At 44.0% G+C, this 18892-nt stretch overlaps 1 protein-coding gene and 1 pseudogene across 2 annotated transcripts in view; one reads left to right on the top strand and one right to left on the bottom strand.

Annotated features, from left to right (window-relative positions):
* Positions 1-17765, bottom strand: part of EIF3L (eukaryotic translation initiation factor 3 subunit L) — a 28042-nt gene extending 10277 nt beyond the window's left edge. The window contains exons 1-8 of one of the 2 annotated variants that reach the window (XM_036102174.2): positions 17597-17765; positions 17011-17059; positions 15498-15708; positions 12890-12969; positions 10074-10135; positions 6462-6531; positions 6173-6246; positions 2444-2615 (exon numbers count right to left, since the gene is read on the bottom strand). In XM_036102174.2, the coding sequence (XP_035958067.1) occupies positions 2444-2615; positions 6173-6246; positions 6462-6531; positions 10074-10135; positions 12890-12969; positions 15498-15708; positions 17011-17059; positions 17597-17629 (751 nt within the window). In that variant the 5' untranslated portion in view covers positions 17630-17765. Of the gene's footprint in view, positions 1-2443; positions 2616-6172; positions 6247-6461; positions 6532-10073; positions 10136-12889; positions 12970-15497; positions 15709-17010; positions 17060-17596 lie in introns of those variants that run through there. The other variant, XM_036102175.2, reaches the window with a different exon arrangement.
* Positions 169-959, top strand: LOC118542219 (ubiquitin-conjugating enzyme E2 N pseudogene; annotated as a pseudogene).
* Positions 17766-18892: the final 1127 nt, after the last annotated feature.

Below are 18892 nucleotides of genomic sequence, written 5' to 3'. Positions count from 1 at the left end.
AAGTTCATAAGGTCAAAGCTACTTTCCTAATAACACTTAGATGCTATTTGTCTTTCTCACTGAAATGCCATTTGCACTGATGGTGCAGAAACAACAGTGGGTAAAACCACGGACAACCTAGCATAAACCAGGCAGTGGCAGCAAACTCTATCAGTAATTACTGTGTTCTTTCCCACTATATGTGGAAAAAGAACCAGCCACTTTTCCACAAAACACCATTTTTACTTGAATGATTGACACACAAATTACGGTTACTTAGATTTGGGTATTTAGCAGACGTTTTTTCAAAAATGAATGAGGTGAGCGGAGTCGAGACCAGAGGCCGAACTCGGGATCTGACAAGATGGCCGGGCTGCCCCGCAGAATTATCAAGGAAACCCACCGTTTGCTGGCAGAACCAGTTCCTGGCATTAAAGCAGAACCAGATGAGAGCAACGCCCATTATTTTCATGTGGTCATTGCTGGCCCCCAGGATTCCCCCTCTGAGGGAGGGACTTTTAAGCCTGAACTATTCCTACCAGAAGAATACCCGATGGCAGCCCCTAAAGTACGTTTCATGACCAAAATTTATCATCCTAATGTAGACAAGTTGGGAAGAATATGTTTAGATATTTTGAAAGGTAAGTGGTCCCCAGCACTGCAGATCCGCACAGTTCTGCTATCGATCCAGGCTTCGTTAAGTGCTCCCAATCCAGATGATCCATTAGCAAATGATGTAGCGGAGCAGTGGAAGACCAACGAAGCCCAAGGCATAGAAACAGCTAGAGCGTGGACTAGGCTGTATACCATGAATAATATATAAAATCGATCTGATCATCAAGTGTGCATCACTTCTCCTGTTCTGCCAAGACTTCTTCCTTTTTTGTTTGCATTTAATGGACACAGTCTTAGAAACATTACAGAATAAAAGCCCAGACATCTTCAGTCCTTTGGTGATTAAATGCACGTTAGCAAATCTATGTCTTGTCCTGATTCATTGTTGTAAAGCATGAGCAGAGGCTAGAAGTACCATCTGAATTGTTGTGAAATGTTTAAAAGCAGTGGCCCTTCTCTGCTTTTATTCATTTCCCCCCTCATGGTTTGAGTATAAAGCACTGTGAATGAAGGTAGCTGTCAGGGTTAGCTGCAGGGCTGTGGGTGTTTTTCTTTATTACTTTTTTTGAGGGGGAGAGGTAGTTTTATTTTAATTTTATGGGCTCCTTTCCCCCTTTTTATGGTGATCTAATTGCATTGGTTAAAAGCAGCTAACCACTTCTTTAGAATATGCTCTCTAGCCAAGTCTAACTTTATTTAGACGCTGTAGATGGACAAGCTTGATTGTTTGAACCAAAATGGGAACATTAAACAAACATCACAGCCCTCACTAACAACATTGTGACTTTGCTGTCAAGTGTAGAATCCTTCCTTCAAGAAAAAGCTTGTGACCATTTTGTATGGCTTATCTGGAAACTTCTGTAAATCTTACGTTTTAGTAAAATATTTTTTGTTATTCTAAAAAAAAAAAAAAATGAATGAGGTGAGCCTGTTACACTTCAATAAAAACAACGGAGAGTGCTCACTGCCAATGAAAATGTGAGCTTTTAGGCAAATTCTAGTTTTAAAAACGTGTATCTGCCACTATGAGCCCAACAGCTCCTAAATAAAGACTTACCTGATGAGGCTGATGATGAAAGTGGTTTTTCTAGGTTGTATAATAAAATATGTCAACATTTAGAAAATCTTTATAACTCAATGAACCAGTATTTTACAAAATTGTGCCCGAGTAAAAAGATCCATTCAAGCTGCAGGATAAACCAGTAAACCTTAACATAACCAAGTAGAAGTTCATTGCTAAGTTTTCGGATTCCTCACTGCAATTTACCAGTATGAAACCCCCATTGTCAAGTTTGGATGCAGTAGCAAAGAACATCAGAACTACCTGAAAAGGCTGTTAAGATACTCCTCCCTTTCCCAACTCCATGTCTGGGTGAGGCCAGGTCTCCCTCATATACTTCAACCCAAACCGCGTATTGTAATTCTAACAGACTGAAGGCAGGGGCAGAATGAGAATCCAGCTCTCTTACTATGCCAGGCGCTAAGGAGATTTGCAAAAATGGCACTCTTCTCACAGGGAAAAAAATGTATATGGATAAACTCTGTGATTCTCAGTCTTTAAAGACCGTAAAGCGGTCCTGACACCAAAAAGTGTGAGAAGCGCTTACCTACACGAAGGCCCTGGAGATTCAGAAGTGTCTGCAAATCAGACCTCGTGAGTGCCGGCTGGTTCAGTGTGCTGGCCAAGAGACGGCCAAGCCCGACAGCCCTCAGCACCCGCCCTTGGCTGCTGTTCACAGCCAATACCAAAGACACGCAGCCCCTTACCTAATCCGCCGTGGCTCCCCCGCGCTCCCCCGCGCTCCCCACGGCCGCTCTTCCTCTGGAACAGATGGCAAGCAGCACTCACCTCCACTTGTATACACCTCCAGCTGCCGGTTAATGTTGGACTTGTCTACCAGGGAGTGAAGGACATTGAGGACACTGTGAACATTCCAGATTTTGGGATTGGAGCGAAGGAAGTCGATCTCCTCCTCCGACTTCTTGGCAGTCTTGCAGCGGTACTGACTGAATGACTGGAACTGTGGGGAAGAAGGGAGAGAGGCAGGAGTGGCGCACGATGTTGAAATGGGGGGACAGTGCCTGGGGTCCGAGGGGGAGGGCACAGCACCGCATCTCATGCTAAACTGTTCTGTATGCTACTTGTTTTTGCAAACCCATCTTTGATTACACTGAATTGTGTTCATTACTGAGTATGTCACTTCTTCCACAGCTAAATAAAAATCTCTAAGATGAAAGGTAGTTTATGAAAAAACATTCGATTTGGAGTCAAACACAGCCTAGTCATTTAATGTCTCTGGGCTTCACAATGCAGTCAATCTGGCTGTCAGAACCGGGTGGCTTGTAATAGATCTTTTTCTCTTAGGCTGTGCCATGCCCGAGTCAGGATTACGAATGACAACATGGTGGAGACAGGGTTAGGTGTCTGTATGTGTGAGTCTTGCCTACTGGAGCTGACCATCCATTCACCAGGGACAGGAACCCAGTGTGAGTCACCTCTGTACCGACCACAGGGCCTCACCAAGTGGAAGGCACATGTAGGGCCCACACCACAGGTATTCCTTAAGGCAGTGGTTCTATCTGGGACCAGGAATGGGCTGGTTCCTTCAGTCACCCAGAGAACAGCACAAAAGACCTACCCACTCAACCAGTTTTTTTTTTTTTTAAGACTTTATTTACTTATTTGACAGACAGAGAGAGAGTGAGCATGAGCAGGGAGAGGGGCAGAAGGAGAGGAGGAAGCAGGCTCCCCGCCGAGCAAGGAGCCCGATGTGGGACTCGATCTCAGGACCCCGGGATCATGACCCGAGCCGAAGGCAGCCGCTTAACTGACTGAGCCACCCAGGCGCCTCTCGACCAGTTTTTAAAAGTTCCTTGGTCGATTTTGGTGCACACCAAGTTTGGAAACCAGTGACCCAGAATCAAGGTCCTAGACGACCTGACCCAAAAATGCTCTTCAAATTAAGTCCAAATTAGCACCTTCCTCTAAGAACACAGAAAAGTTTCCAGATTTATAATAAACAGAAGAGTATCCAGAATACAGAAGGAATTCTCATAATTCAGTAAGAACAAGATAATCCGATAGAAAAATGAACAAAGGATACTGAGGATCACTTCAAAGAAAACCAAAATTGGTTAATTAACAGGGAAAATACCTAATCTCTTCACATATCAGAGAAATGCATATTAAAATGAGATTACCATTTCTTTCCCATCAAACAGACAAAAATTAGGCCAATAACATCCATAGCAGAGAAAAACTCTCAAATGCTGCAGATAGCAATGTAATTTGATACAGCCCTTGGAGAGGACAAGGTATTACTATTTATTAAAGTCCAAAGTGATTGAAGTGTTCTGCATCTTGACTGTGGTGGTGTATATACATTTGTTATATCTCATCAACAGCACACTTAAAATCAGTATTTCACTGTATGCAAATTTTGACTCTATAAAGCTGATTTTAAAAAACTTAAAAAGCGGGGCACCTACGGGTGGCTCTGTCAAACATCTGACTCCTGATTTCAGCTCAGGTCACAATCTCAGGGTTGTCAGATCAAGCCCAGTGTCGGTTCTGCGCTAGATGTGGAACCTGCTTGGGATTCTCTCTCCCTCTGCCCCTGCCCCCCTCCTCCCGCAGACACTCTCTCACTCTCTCAAAAACAAACAAAAAAAAACGTACAAAGCAAAAATTCTTCAACAAACAATTCTACCTCTGGTGATCTCTACAGACAGACCTATGTGTAACACATACAGGAATATTCAGGGACTCACTGTTTATAATAGTGGAAACTGAATACCCACAGGTTCATCACAAAAACAGTGGTATATCTGTATCATGTACACGGCAGAAAAAAAATAAAGCCATCTCTACGTAGACATGTTAAGTGTTCCATATCACAGCAAATTATACAACATAATACCATTTTTAAATGGTGTATTTTAACGTACATTTATACAAAATGCCCGAGAAGCATGAATGTAATGCCTATCTTTCCAGACAATAACCGATGCCTCCGCAAAGGCAAGGAAGACACTTTATTTATTTTTTTAAAGATTTTATTTATTTGTTAGAGAGAGAGAGGTAGCGAGAGCAGAAACACAAGCAGGGGGAGTGGGAGAGGGAGAAGCAGGCCTCCCACCGAGCGGGGAGCCCGATGCAGGGCTCGATCCCAGGACCCTGGGATCATGACCTGAGCCGAAGGCAGACGCCCAACGACTGAGCCACCCAGGCGCCCCAAGGAAGACACTTTAAACTTTATCTGCAGTTTGGGGCCACCTGAGTGGCTCAGCGGGTTGGGCGTCTGCCTTCGGGTCAGGTCATGATCCCAGGGTCCTGGGATCAAGCCCCACATCAGGGTCCCTGCTCAGCAGGGAGTCTGCTTCTCCCTCTCCCTATGCCTCTCTCCCCAGAGGTTCGGGCGCATTTGTGGCGCTCGTTCTCTCTCATATAAGAAAATAATCTTAAAAACAATAAAGATAAAAATATACTTTATCTGCAGTTTGAAAAAGACAAAGTTTTTAAACAGTAATGACACATTCACACATTACCTGTACTGATAAAAATAAATGAAAGCGGAGTGGCAGGGAAAAGCCACTTACCCCGTGTGACATCTACCTGGCCGGGAGGAGTCACACCTGGCTCTTGAGGGCCAGTCTTTGTTAGAGTGAGAGCACTTTAAGCCCCTTAAGAGAACACCAGCTAAACCCAAGGGATTATGATAATCTTAAGAAGGATGAAGAACCTTAGCACAGATGATCCTCCTTTGACTTGCTATTAGTCAACAGGACCGCCAACCTTCTAAAATTATGCCAAAGGGGCTGACAAAAACCAAGGAGCCAGAAAAGGCAAACAAGGCCAGTGTGGTTTTGTGGCCTTCTCTGTGCAAAGGCACCGAAGCCTCATAAGCCTCTCTCTCAATGGGCCTTAGGGGGGCTTTTTCAGCATACCAATCGCAATCTGCCAGCACTCTGTAAGTCTCTTTGGTCTGTGCAGCTCCAGTAACAGCTTTATTAAGAAACTCATTTCTCCTGAAATACCCAATGAGAGTTATACCATCCCCATAAAACTCATGGAAAACAAGTATTTTTCCAAATTCAATTGTTCTGGGTTTTTTTAAGATTTTATTTATTTAAGAGAGAGAGGGCTCAGGTGCACAGACTCCGCTCTGAGCGTGCAGCAGACACGGGGCTCGATCCCAGGACCCCGAAATAATGACCTGAGCCAAAATCAAGAGTTGGCCACTCAACCAAGAACCCAGGTGTCCCTCACATTTATTCTTCAGAAATAGAATATAGACTTAAAAACAAAGTAACTGACTCCAAAGCTTATGATGCCTTTATTTTTCTAACCAGATCAACTCTCAAGTCAGCTCAACTCTGCTGCCTTCCAAGCTCATATCCAGAGCTCTTAGGCCTGGCTCTTCAGAAAACCATGACATCAAAGACCACCACAGTGGGATAGTTCCCACGGTGATGGGACATTTTTATCCCAAGCATGTTTTTAACAACGCAAACAATGATAACAGCTGCTCTTTTGTTGGACTAGTTATTTCAAATTAGACCAAGGCTGACCAGATACCTGATAGATGAACTCATCAATGATATCCCAGAGCCACTGGTTGGGTAGTTCAAGGGGAGCAGGACCATCAGCATCTGTGCAGGAGATCACAGAAAAGTCAGACGCAAAGCAATGACTATGCTCACTTAGTAAGCCTACAGAATGCATTTTGTAATTTTTCTCTTGAAAGAACTATGAATCATGCGACATCCCTCCTTCCCACTCCCATATTAAAATCCTGCTAAAAAGAGCTGGAGGCTAACACTAGGCCTCATCGTAGCCTCACACCCTGGCCAAACCTCAAACTCACTAAGAATGTAGTTGAAGAGATTGCAGTAGTTGTAGTAGGATTCAAACCTCTGCTCCAAGGAAGGCCCTCCCTGTAAAGAGAACAGAGACATCAGGACAGATATTTAATTTAAATGTTTTACTCATGGTCTGCCATGACAGCTGAACACACATGAGAACCAAGGCCTAATCTCCCCTTCTTAGTACGCAAAGAGCACTCAAGTCAGAGGGAAGACAGCAGTACTAGAGCAGTTCAAAAGGGCACTGAGTACCTGACCACAATGATTAGGCTTTATGGCAAACAACCTCAACTGACCATTTGAGAACATGCATGCAGATCTGGTGAAGCAGACAGAAGTACTAACAAAAGCAAAGAACTGGGGCGCCTGGGTGGCTCAGTCGGTTAGGCGGCTGCCTTCGGCTCGGGTCATGATCCCGGGGTCCTGGGATCGAGCCCCACGTCGGGCTCCCTGCTCAGCGGGGAGTCTGCTTCTCCCTCTCCCTCTGCCTGCCTCTCTGCCTACTTGTACTATCTCTATGTCAAATAAATAAATAAAATCTTAAAAAAAAAAAAGCAAAGAACTAAAATCATGGTGCTCGAAGGATGGTGAGTAAGCGCAGATAACGCTACTATGCTCGACTAGACTACAACAGGCTAGGAATGTAGAGGTCTTTCAGTGCCAAACAGGAATCTAGGCCAGGGAGATCAGCAAATCCACCATCACCTGCTTCTTGCAAATAAAAAGCTCAGCTGGAATATAGCCATATACACTCACTGTCTATGGCTGCTACAAAGGCAGAGCTGAAGATTCAACAGAGACCACTATGGCCTCAAATCCAAAAAACTATCTGGCCCTTTACACAGAAGGCTGTTGACCCCCCAATCTAGACTTGATGTTGCTGGCAACTGAAAACCACTGAAGATTTCTGAGCTGGGGAACAACATGATACTATTTGTGATGAGCTAGAAAGAACACAGCCCTGGAGTTTTAGCCCCAGTGCTTACTAACTGTGAGCTTCTGACACAGTATCCAATCCCTCTGTAGCATGAGACTATGTAGTGAAAGAGCCCAATATAATAAATGCTCTTTCAATAAGCTCCCCCCCTGCCCCGCACCAGGTTTAAAACGGGTCATATATATGAAAGTACTTTGGTACCTAACAAAGAGGTTATACAGTCAATAAACTTCTGCTGAATCTTCATTAGGGACCAAAGGGAAGATGAGAGGTGGTAAAACCAACTGTACTGTGGGTTCTGATGCCATGGTCTTCCCAAAGAAGCGATGTTACACAGGTTAGCTAGATTCTAACCTAGCCCACAAAGTACCTGAGCTAGAGCAGCAACGGTAGGAGGGAACCTTGACTTTCTATCAGATGAGGTAGTCAGAAATCTCACTGGGATGCCAGAAAAACATGGCCCCCTGCATTACTTTGACAACAGGAACTCCTCCAGCTACCACTGACGGTGGCTCCTGTGGCAAGGCAGGAGCTCTAGCCAGGTCTGGTGGTCTTCAGAGAGATGAAAGTTGACTGTGAGAAGGTGGAAATACTCTAAGGAGAGATCATGGTGCCAGGTTCCTTCATTTACACGTACACATACAAGCTCCAACAATTAACCTGTCACCATCAAGGATTAGGCAGCAGATTATAGCAGTGACAAGATGAAGTCCATGCCCTGGTGGTGTTTTACCCTCTAGTGCAGGTAGCAAACAAAACCCAAGTAAACAAACACTACAGTGTCAGCCAGTGATGTGTGCTCTGCAGGGCCAGAGTATGGCCAGGAGCCCAAGAAAGGAGGGAAAGTTTTAAGAAAGACCAGCAAGGGAGTCAGGGGCCAGATCAAGCAGGACTATGACGAAGACCTGGGATTTTATTCTAAGTGTGATGAGAAGTCATGGTAGGATTGTGACGGAGAGCATGACCTGACGACACTATGTTTCAAAGGGATCATGCAGGTTACTAGGCTGAGAATAAACTCAAGTGAAGAGTGGAAACTGATACCAGAAGCAGCTACATGGTTCAGGCAAGAGATGACATAACACCTTGAACTAGGGTAGCAGCAGTGATGGAGGTGAGAAGTGGGTGGTTTCAAGAAGTATGTTGAAGACAGAATTGAACAGGATTTGCTACAAGGCTGGAAGTGAGAGAAAAGTCAAGACCACCACCAAGGTTTTTATTCTAAGTCACTTGGGTGGATGGTGGTATTATTTATTGAGTTGGTTGACATGAGAAGAACAGGCTTAGAGGGAAAATAAGACTTCCGTTTGGGGTTTGTTAAACTTGATATGACGTGCCTGGGTGGCTCAGTCAGTTAAGCATCTGCCTTCGACTCAGGTCATGATCTCCAGGCCCTGGGATAGAGACCCTCGTCAGGCTCCCTGCTCACTGGGGAGTGTGCTTGTCTGTCTGTCCCTCCCCCTGCTAGTACTCTCTCTCTCTCTCTCAAATAAATAAAACCTTTTTAAAGACTTTATTGGGGCGCCTGGGTGGCTCAGTCGTTAAGCGTCTGCCTTCGGCTCAGGTCATGATCCCAGGGTCCTGAGATCGAGCCCCACATGGGGCTCCCTGCTCCGCGGGAAGCCTGCTTCTCCCTCTCCTACCCCCCTGCTTGTGTTCCCTCTCTCACGGTCTCTGTCAAATAAATAAAATCTTAAAAAAAAAAAAAAGAAAAACTTTGAGAGAGTACATGCAAGTGAGAGAGCAAAAGGTAGGAAGGGGAAGAGGGAGAAGCAGACTCCCTGACAAGCAGGGAGTCTGACGTGGGGTTCAATCCCACGACCCCAGGACCATGACCTGAGCCAAAGGCAGATGCTTAACTGACTGAGCTACCCAGGCACCCCAAAATAAAATCTTAAAACAAAACATCCAAATTTGAGATGACTATCAGACAGCCAAGTGGAGATGTGGAATAGGCAGCTGGATATACAAGTATGGATTTGGATAAATAGGGGCTAAAAATAGAGATTTTCAGTCATGGTGTATATAAACAGTACAGTTATTTTAAGAGACTTGCGCATTCTAAAATTCAGAAATGAGAGAAGAATCAAACAACTGCCCAAAGCTGGGAGAGTACAGTAGAAAGAACACTGGCATCACAATAAGCCAGGCCTGGGTACAAGGTGTTTTGCCACCTACTCGTTGCATGAATTTGAGAAAAAGCAACCTCTTTGCACCTCAGTTTGCCTGCCTTGCAGGACTACTGTGAGGATTAGAGTATAGATGCCTGCCAAGTACCTAGTATTATGCCTGGCACACAGCGACAGTTTCATGTGTGTTTCAGAGAGCAGAAGGCTCACAGTCATGCACTGAAGGTAAAAAGCAAGGGCATCACAAGCTGAGGCAGTAGAAGGTGTTTGGGAACACACCATTAGGATGGCATCCTGCAACCCAATCAATGTGATGAGTGCCGAGTCAGGAACTGTGGGGATGGAGAAATTGAAAAGGACAGACAAGCTATGCCATACCATAGTTTGTCTGGGACAGACACCCAGCTTGTTGGATTCAATCATTCCCTCTGTCATTTCTTAACACTCAAAACACATGCCAACCACTCTTGGACACTGAACCAATAGAAACTGATGATTGTGTTCCAAAGGCAAAAATGGCATAGAACCAACAACAGTTAGATACTCACACTGACTTTGGCATATATGTGCCTGTAGTATAATTCTTTGTACAAAATTAGGAAGACGGCATCTGAAAGAGATGGCAAAGAGCTGCTTTAGTAATCCACAAAACAACTAGGGTCTTCAGGCAGTTTTAGCCTTTTGAAGGGAATAGAGGGATAAACATGATTTAAGACACAAAATGAAATCTAAATTCTAATACACCCCAAGAATACATGCAACAGGAAAATTCAGCTCTCGTTTTATCATTTTTTTAAAACATTTTTTTTAAGATTTTATTTATTTGACAGACAGAAACAGCGAGAGAGGGAACACAAGCAAGGGGAGTGGGAGAGGGAGAAGCAGGCTTCCCATGGAGCAGGGAGCCCGATGCGGGGCTCAATCCCAGGACCACGACCTGAGCCAAAAGCAAACGCTTAACGACTGAGCCACCCAGGCGCCCCTCGTTTTATCTTTCAACCTCATCTTAATCTCATTCAGACCCATTTCCCTTAGCCACTTAGATTTTTGCTATCCAGTTGCTTACCAAACCAACACATAAATAAATTGTAATAGCTCCAAAAAAGGCAATGTCACATTATCAAAATTGCAAACACATGGGTATCTTTGACTTAGAAATTCTAAAGAATTTATCCTATTGACATGATACAACCAGTAAAAAGAAAGGAGGAAAAAAAGTTCTTTGGGTACAGACGCTGTACAGAAAAGAATTAACAAAGTAGGTCTGAGACTTCTATCCTTTGGCTAGTAAAGTTGGTCCTTGGCTGGCATCTGGGAACCTGGATTTCAGGAGGGTCCCCAGTACCCCAACAAGGGCAATCTGCTCAGCCTAAACTGTGCAACACTATGGTTTATGCTGAACTCCTGCCTTCCTTCTGGGAGCCTGGAATTTTGGTACATGCTAGGCAGAGGGTGTACCCACAAGACAAGCACCCAATAAAATCCTCGAACACTGAATGTGTTATAGGCTTCTCTGATAGACAACTTTTCACACGTCACAATTCTTTGCTCAAGGAATTAAGCACATCCCAAGTGATTCCACAGGAAAGGACTGTTGATAACATACATGCACCTGGTTTCCTTTGGATTCCACTCTGTGTGCCCTTTCCCTTTACTGACTTTGCTCTGTAGCTGTGGGTACAGCTATACCCGGAGTCCTGGCAAATCATCAAACCTGGGGGTGGTCTTGGGAATCCTGGAGATGCAGAATACTCTCCAAAAATATAATAAACTTTAAAAAGGGAAGAAAATGGCATTTGGTCTATGTAAAAAAGAAACAAGTCATTCCTATTTGCTTACGTATGCATAGACTATAACAGAAAGGATAAAAAAGAAAGTGTTAACACTAGATGGCTCTAGAGAAACTGAAGACTTGAGGAGGGAAGTGGGAGGAGGATTTTTACATCAAATCTCCTTTTATACTATTAAGCCCTGTGATTACTTACCTGTTTAAAATCATACACAGCTGACCCTGAACAATGTGGAGGTCAGGGCCACAGACCCCCCCCACCCCGCACAGTCAAAAACCCACATACTCCTTTTGAGTCCCCAAATATTTAACTGTTAACTTTAGCAGCCTACTGCTGACCAGGAGCCTTACCAATAACATAAACAGTCAACACATATTTTGTATGGTATACATATTATATACTGTATTACCACGCTATACAATATGTAAGTAATCTAAAGAGGAGAAAATGTTAAGAACATCTTAAGGAGGACTGTATCAAAAAAAATCCATGTGTACATGGCCTCACCCAGTTCAAACCCATGCTGTTCAAGGGTCAACTGTATTTCGAGATTGCTACTGTTAACACACACAATATTACATTCTTTATAGACAACATATTAAACAGAGCTTATGGTCTGAGCAACACAGAAAATAACACCTCCTACAAAATGAGTTCTAAACTTGTGTACCAATAATACTAAAAATAAAGTGTTCCCCCAAAATGCTAGCTATATCAAAGAAGTACAAGACTCGTACACTGAAAACTATAAAATGTCATTAATACAAACACCTAAATAAATGGGAAGACATCGCATGTCCATAAATTAGAGGGCCTAATATGATGGGAATATTCCCCTAATTTATCTTCAGATTCAATACAATCACTATCAAAATCCCAACTAACTTCTTTGCGGAAACTGACAAACTGATCCTAAAATTCATATGGAAATCCAAGGGACTCAGAAGACCAACAACAATTTTGAAAAAGAAGAACACAGTTGGAGAACTTAACACCTCCCGGTTTCAAAACTTACCACAAAGCTACAATAATCCAGACAGTATGGCACAGGCATCAGGATAGACACATATCAGTGGAGTTAAACTGAGAGTCCAGACATAAATCCTTACATTTACGTGATAACCAATTTCAACAAAGGTGCCAAGACAATCCAGTGGAAAAAGAATAGTCTTTCCAAAAACTGGTCTGGGACAACTAGATATGTACATGCAAAAGCATGAAGCTGGATCTTCCTATTTTACACCATATATAACAAACACCATCATAAAGTGAAAGGTGGGAGGAAGCCAGACAGCCCATTCCCAAGTGAATGTAATGACCCCCAAAATCATAGGGGGAAATGGAAACAAGTCAGGACAAAGATCTCAATTTCAGCTTCATCACATGTGAGAGGTCTCTGTCCCCTTTGTTTATTCCGCCTTCACTCAACAAGTTCTTTACTAAGGGTCTACTATGTACCAAGCCCTGAGGAAACAAAACAGTGAGCAAAACAGACATACTATTCTGAGCTTCCTCATGACCCCTCAGTCACAGAATCCCATCCAGCATACAGAACGCAAAGAACGCATACCTACCATTGCCAACCTGTGGAGCAATGGCTTCAGCCTCAGGCCAAGGTGTATTCTTGAAGAATCTTTCAGTCAACTTGGTCCAGCTGAAAATCAAGCAGAAAAATTCTAGAACCCCAAAACAGGAAGCACCAAAGAGGCAACCCACACATTTTATGGATAAGGTCCCAGGCTCATAAAGAGGAAGATGTCACAGAAACAAAGTCAGGGCCAGAGCCCTCCAAGTTTACAACTTTCCTCAACCCAAAGCTACACCTCAACTTTTCTTAATACGGTGAACACTCTCCTTTTTATCAGTTATGCAACCACCATGCTCTTCAGGATCATTTCCTGCCTCTGTATCATGAACTCTACTCATACAAAACAGCTTACTGTTCCCTGATCTGGTAACTACTTTTTAGACACTCCCACCCTTCCCCCCTTAGCAATATTTTCCCTACTTTCCCAGAGCACTGTGCCTCCTCCCCCTATCCAAACTTGGAAGAAAATCAGTCTGTTTGTTGCAGTCTGATGCCACAACAGACCCACAGCACCCAACCCAAACACTGGTGCCCAAGATGCCTCACAGCCCTGATCCCCTCAGGAGCGACTTCAGCTTTCTCCCACTCTCCTTAAGCCCCACCTCTCCTCTTCTCCAGATCTTTCAGTTTAGCATAGAAACATATTCAAGTCCCCACTTCAAAATATATAAAAAAACACAAAGCATCTCAGTAACACTGTATTTTCCAAGGCACCAGCCATTCTTCTCACCACACATTCTCCTACAGAAAGATCTACCACATGCTTGGCTTCAACTAGTCTATATCTGCCTGTAGTGTCCAATACAGTAATTATTTGCCACATGTGATTATTGTGACTAAAGAACTGAATTTCAAATTTTTGTTAATTTTAACCAAAAAACCAATACTTAGTTACTGGAAAACATTCAAGTAAATTTAAGTTACCTGGATATGTGAATCTGCTTTTTCTATTGTAAATGCTATGAAATCTAAACAGAGATCACGTATTTCCAACATACACGAACTGAGATGTGGTATAAATACAAAAGACAGGGTTTAGAAGACTTAGCGTGAAAAAAAAGTAAAATAACTCACTAACAGTTTAATACTGATTACGTGTGGTAATATTTTAGATGTCGAAATAAGTTGGGGCGCCTGGGTGGCTCAGTTGGTTAGGCGACTGCCTTCGGCTCAGGTCATGATCCTGGAGTCCCTGGATCGAGTCCCGCATCGGGCTCCCTGCTCGGCGGGGAGTCTGCTTCTCCCTCTGACCCTCCTCCCTCTGACCCTCCCCCCTCTCATGTGCTCTCTCATTCTCTCTCTCTCTCGAATAAATAAATCTTAAAAAAAAAAAAAAAGAAAGAAGTTATGAAAATTAATTTCACCTTTTTTTTTTTAAAGTAATCTCTATACCCAATGTGGTGCTCAAACTCACAACCCTGAGACCGAGTGGTACACTCCACTGATTTGAGACAGCCAGGCACCCCTCTTTCTACATTTTTTAAACGTAGCTGATGAAAAAAATTAAATCACACCTGTGGCTAGTGTTATTATTTCTATGGGACAGCACTGATCTACATACTTCAACTAGAAAGACCTGGAGATGAAGGAAAAAACAGTTCAGGGATTAATTCTATTCATTAATCCAAAAAGCCTTTGGCTATTCATTTTGTCCACGCACCCTCCCAAGAATTAATTAATTATTTTAAATTTATTTACTTATTTTTAAGTAATCACTACACGCAACATGGAGCTCAAACTCACGACCCTGAGATCAAGAGTCACGTGCTCTTCCAACTGAGCCAGCAAGGCACCCCTCCTAGGAATGGTTTAAATTCTATATCCCTGGTGAAGTCTTTTCTGACTATCTCAACCCTAACTAACCTGTCTCATCTCTAATGCAATTACACAAGGGCAATCCCCTCAAAACAGAAGCAACCACTCAAAGTTTGGCTCACCCTGTTATGCATTAACTTGTACAGTAACTTAAAAATTAGACTCTGGGGGCACCTGGGCAGCTCAGTCAGTTAAGTGTCTGCCTTTGGCTCAGGTCATGATCCTGGAGTCCCTGTATCCAACCCCAGGTCTCCAGGTCCCTGCTCAGCGGGAAGTCTGTTTTCTCCCTCTCCCTCTGCCCCTCTCCCTGCTCCTTCTCTCTCTCTCAGATAAATAAATAAAATCTTTAAAAAAATTAGGCTCTGATGTCAGGCTATGCAGGTTCAAAACTCAACATATGCACTCAACTAGCTATATGACTTACCCTCTCTATGCTTACAGATGAGCTGTAAGATAAAGAAAATAATACTACCTACTCCATGGGGTTACTGTGAAGAGTAATGAGTAAATACAGGAAAAGCATTCTGAACACTGCCTGATCTATACTGGTCAGACATACTAATTGCTGCTACGATTACTGATAATGATGTTGTTATTTTAGGCCCTATACAAGTTCTAGGAATACAGTCCAACAAAATAACATGTCTCCTCACAAGGAATTACAGAAACTCCTTGGGCACTCTCTTTACAGAGAAATGACTAAACAGCACCCCCTTAGGGGCTGTATCAGTAAACCAGTCCCACCCAGAAAGAGGGTCATTTCAGTCAGCACTCTGTACCTGTTCTCATAGATGTCCTGGATCTCATATACCTTCTGATCAATGACATCGCTGGATACACGACTGGCCTGCAGCTCATACACCTTCTGGTCAATCAAATCTGAGACGGTTTTGTGGAAATATTGGATGAAGTTTTTGATCACTTCGGGGATCACCTGATAGGTCTGCTGTTCATACTGACGTTCATAAGCCAGATCCTGCTTTGGATCTCCTAGAGGTTGGATATAATAAATACTTTACCAAGTGTTTTCAAACCCACATATGTTACAAAACAAAAGGGCAAGACCATGCCCCAAACAAAACTCAAGTCTATAAAATCAGGTACAATTCCCTTTTAAACACTCAAAGATATATAATTGTCCCCAACTCACTCTCAATCCCATCGTCCTGTTTCTTCAGAACATTTACCACTATTTACAATTACATATTTGCTTATTATCTGTTACTTCCACTAGAACCTAAATCCTATGAGGGCAAGAACCTTGTCTGCCTTGTACTCAGGTATACCCTCGCACCTAAAACAGTTATATGTGTGTTGGAAGAGAGGGGAAAACTGTGGGAAGGGGAAGTAAGTAGGAGACACCTTATACACATACATTTTAAATATATAATTTATATATTTTTTAAGTAGGCTCCATGTCCAGCATAGAGCCCAACAGGGGGCTTGAACTCAAGACCCTGAGATCAAGACCTGAGCTGAGATCAAGAGTTGGACGCTTAACCAACTGAGCCACCCAGTGTCCCAGCACTTAATATTCATTGAATGAATGACTGCTATTTTCTACCTATACAACAGTGCAAGTTACTAAACTTCTCTGCTCAGTTTTCTCATCTGAGAAAATGGAGACAACGTTAATTTAGGTACTTGTCATAAGGACTAAACGAAACACTTCGCACAAAATACCTGTAAAAATGCATGGCACTTACAAAATGCTAAGCCAAGCCAACTCATTATAATATTTCAGGAAACCTCAAAACCTTCCAAAAAGATTTCATCTGGGCTTGGTATGAATCACTAATTTTTCACAACAAGATTTTCTTCTTCAGCAAGTAGTTTAATAAGGAAACCACAGCCAGGATAGTAAGCCTTCCCTTCTGAGACTTTGAGGTGGACCATGAAAAAGGCCTGATTTATTAGGCTCTATCCCACCCACCTTCTTTTTTTTTTTTTTTTTAAAGATTTTATTTATTTATTTGACAGACACAGCGAGAGAAGGAACACAAGCAGGGGGAGTGGGAGAGGGAGAAGCAGGCTTCCCGCCGAGCAAGGAGCCCGATGTGGGGCTCGATCCCAGGACTCTGGGATCACGACCTGAGCCGAAGGCAGCCGCTTAACGACTGAGCCACCCAGGCGCCCCTATCCCACCCACCTTCTAAGAACTAATAACTGACTCCAAACCTGGACCATGGAGAAGCAGTGTTTCACAGACGCCCGTCAGAGCTGTTCTGAGACATTCAAAAAGGTGCCAAACCCTAGAAGTACCCAGCTAGCCAGACAAGCCCGTAGTCTCACCTGTGTGCATATCATAGTCGCCTGGGTATGCATAGGGATCATAAGCAGTCTATTAACGAAAGAGAGATAGGAACAGTCACCAATTCATAAATCCAAAATGCTCGTTCGAGGACCTATGTGCCAAGTACTAAGGATTCAAAAGTGGATAAAACACAATCCCGACCTTTGAGAAACTCACATGCCCGTGAGAGAAAGGAGAATTAGCAGAAAATACAACGTTACGCGTGCAACAAAGCAAAGCAAAGCACAAGAGGCTGTGGGAACCAACGGGGATTGACAAAAGTGAGCCAAGCCCACAGGAGCTAAGTTACAGAAACAACCCCATAACCAGGCTCCGTCTCCGATCTCGGAAAACGAGAGGACGAGGAGACCGGGCTTGCGAAGTGGGCGGGCAGAGACCCGGCCGGTGAGGAGCCGCAAGCAGTGGAAACAGCGTGAGGGCCGCGCACGCCGGAAGGCAGACCGCAGCTGGTCGCGGCCCGTGGAGCCTGGCACAGAGGCCCGGACACCGTCTCACCGCGGGGCCCCGCATTCAGAGAACCCTGCCTCCGTGGCGGAGCCCAGTACACGCGCAGGGCCCGCTTACCTCGGACTCGTAATCATCAGCCGGATAAGACATGGCTGCGGGGCTCACGAACACCGCCGGAAAGAACGAAAAGTGCGGCCCGCGCCTGCGTCGTGAGGCCGGAAGTTCAGCCCTCCTGGGCCCGCCGGGAAGCCGGAAGTCCTTAGGAAGCAGCTAGCGATATGAGACCGCCACATTAAGAAGGACGAAGACGACAAACCCCTGAATTTTTCTTCTTTCTTCAAACAGGGGCTCTACAAAGGAGCGTAACTCTTTAGCGCTTGCGTAAATACAGAAATAAGGTTGAACTACTTCGGCATAACAAATGGGCAAAGTAAGAGACACCAGAAATAATGCCACACAAAAGATGGCTGACAGCCTCCTCAGGCGATTTCTCGCGAGAAGGGAAATTCGGGTATGGGGGCCTATTGTTGGTTTTAGGTGTAAGTTAAGTTTGCCTGCGGCAAGACGTGTCTTGAAATATTCGGCCTCAGAAGGGTAAACTTAAACTTACTGGTGTAAAAGTTGAGAACTGGTCCCATGCAGCGAGAGGTCATTGAGAAAAGGCGCCTGCCGACTTTGGACAATAAGGTTGGAGCAGGCAGTGTGAGGCCAGCTGTGGTGTGGGGCCCAGGAGGCAGTCCTGGGACCCACCCCGGCAGCATCCACGCTCAGGCTGAGGTCCTTTTCCCATCGGGAGGTAGGGTAGGTTCGCCTCCCAGAGAACCCTCGAGTTAGGGATGGGGTTTTAAAACCAGCAGAAACCAGCATGTGGATCAAGGGCGTTCGTACGGTCGTCTGCCCATCCACAACACCTGATAGAAATCTGGATTCCAGTCCCTGCTCTGCTACTGATTTGCTGTGTGACCAAAGAATTTGTATAACCCATCTTAGGACCCAGCCTCCGCTGCTTCTTGTCAAAACAGCTCTTCCTTCTTTTCCCTGTGAGGCACAGTCTGCCTGTGGTCTTTCGCATTCACATTTACTGGTGTAGATTATAGAATGCATTCCTCCCAGATATCTGCAAGGCTGGCTCTGTCACCTTCAGTTCTCTGAGCATCCTGTTTAGAATTGCGATGCCCTGCCCCGCCCCTTGGGTCGCTTTTTTGCTTTGCTTTTTACACCTGAACCTAATCTAACATTGTATGTTAACTATACTGGAATTTAAAATAAAAATAAAAAATGTTGATCTAACATGCTAGAAGAAATTATTTTTCCATTCTCATTATGGAAAATGATCAAAATTGTTGTCATATAAAGAGGTGATCAAAGCATATTCAGCCTGAAAAAGAAAAAGTATTATGGAGGTGTTTAAGA

The sequence above is a fragment of the Halichoerus grypus genome, chromosome 6, assembly GCF_964656455.1.
Source record: "Halichoerus grypus chromosome 6, mHalGry1.hap1.1, whole genome shotgun sequence".
Classification (NCBI taxonomy): domain Eukaryota; kingdom Metazoa; phylum Chordata; class Mammalia; order Carnivora; family Phocidae; genus Halichoerus; species Halichoerus grypus.
Note: the sequence above shows the minus strand (reverse complement) of the source record. Positions and strands in the feature narration are given on the sequence as shown.